This window comes from Benincasa hispida, chromosome 5, assembly GCF_009727055.1.
Source record: "Benincasa hispida cultivar B227 chromosome 5, ASM972705v1, whole genome shotgun sequence".
Classification (NCBI taxonomy): domain Eukaryota; kingdom Viridiplantae; phylum Streptophyta; class Magnoliopsida; order Cucurbitales; family Cucurbitaceae; genus Benincasa; species Benincasa hispida.
In genome coordinates this window covers 56018277-56019954 of record NC_052353.1, presented here as the reverse complement: position 1 = coordinate 56019954, position 1678 = coordinate 56018277, and the positions used below count along the sequence as shown (strand labels likewise).

At 43.2% G+C, this 1678-nt stretch overlaps 1 protein-coding gene across 1 annotated transcript; it reads left to right on the top strand.

Moving 5' to 3' along the window:
• Positions 1-342: 342 nt before the first annotated feature.
• LOC120078444 (peptidyl-prolyl cis-trans isomerase) lies at positions 343-1202 on the top strand. Its single transcript, XM_039032716.1, has one exon. It carries the CDS (start codon positions 407-409, stop codon positions 923-925), a length of 519 nt encoding a protein of 172 aa, XP_038888644.1. The 5' UTR covers positions 343-406; the 3' UTR covers positions 926-1202.
• The last annotated feature ends 476 nt before the right edge of the window (positions 1203-1678 follow it).

Genomic DNA, 1678 nt, shown 5'->3' with positions numbered 1-1678 from the left:
TGACATATCTATCCACCGAAATACCGCATCCGTTTCGATTCCGCTAAACGACACATCGTAGACTTTTTCTTTTCCTTTTTTGAAAATGATTTTTGAATGGAAAAATCCTAAGCCATTGGATCAAACTTCGTCGGAGATCAAAAACGGAAAAGTCTACGGATTCTTAATCAATAATCATTGATAGCGAAACTAACCATGGTAAACAAGGGAGTTTCTTAACCTAACCAAGGTTAGTTTTATTGCAATGAGATGACACCACGTGTCTTGATCCAACGGTGGAAATTGAGTTTCCATAGATACACTCGAAGCTTGACCGCTATATAAGGTGATTGCCCCACCCAACCCTAAAATCATATTGGTCTTCTTCTACGATAAGAAATTTCGAAATTAAGAGAAACAAACAACAATGCCAAACCCTAGAGTTTTCTTTGACATGACAGTCGGCGGCCAACCGGCCGGCCGGATCGTGATGGAGCTGTTCGCCGATGTCACTCCCCGCACCGCCGAGAACTTCCGTGCACTGTGCACTGGTGAGAAGGGAGTCGGCAGGAGCGGCAAACCCCTTCATTACAAGGGTTCGTCGTTCCACCGTGTGATCCCTAGTTTCATGTGCCAGGGAGGCGATTTCACCGCCGGAAATGGTACAGGAGGTGAATCGATCTACGGCGCCAAGTTCGCCGATGAGAACTTCATCAAGAAGCACACCGGCCCTGGTATTCTATCCATGGCGAATGCTGGACCTGGAACCAACGGGTCTCAGTTCTTCATTTGTACCGCTAAGACCGAGTGGCTCGATGGGAAGCACGTCGTGTTCGGTCAAGTCATTGAAGGCATGGATGTGGTAAAGGCCGTTGAAAAAGTCGGTTCAAGCTCCGGAAGGACCTCGAAAGCGGTTGTCATTGCCGATTGTGGCCAACTCTCTTAGATTAGCCTATGCTAGCTCCACCGCCGTCGTCTGCTCCGGCGAAAATAGTATCTATGATCATTTCCTATTTGCGTGTGTTGTTTTAACTTGCTCTGCGAATATGGGTCTGTGTGAGTCTCCTTTTTAGGGCTATGGGTCATGGGTTTATGCTACTTGAGTTTATGTGCAGCTGCCGTTTTACCTTTCTGTTAAATGGCGGTTTTGCGGTGCTTCTTCCTAGACATAATTGGTTGTTCAAACCGAGGACCTTCAATAATATGGCTGTGTCTTTAACTCATCCCTCTTTCCATCTTTTTGCATTTGCATAATCATCAATTCTGACTGTTTGAGACTTGATTCGTTAACCCATTTTCCCAAAATTGGAAAGGATGGAGGATTTTGGTACGTCTGTTGATCTGAGTAAGTGGAATGATTATTGGATTATATTGTTTATTGACAGTTTGATACTAGATTTTGCTGTAGTTGGTATTCAAATGGGTGCACTAAATCTAGTCAATGAGAATATGATTCTTTATTAAGATTTCTTTGTTTTATATTATTGTGTTTGCTTTTGGAAAGAGCAGAGAAAGTGGGAGAGAGAAGCTTGTTTTGGAAAATAAGCCATGGCTAAGTATATTTGTCTGCATTTGATGATGCCTAAGGAGAAAAGCAGGGTGGTGGAATATTTTATGGTTTATGCTCTTTTGATTTCTGTGGAGATTGTGAATGAGAGTGAGATCCTGATTTTGGGGATCTTAGTCTCTGATGATTTAA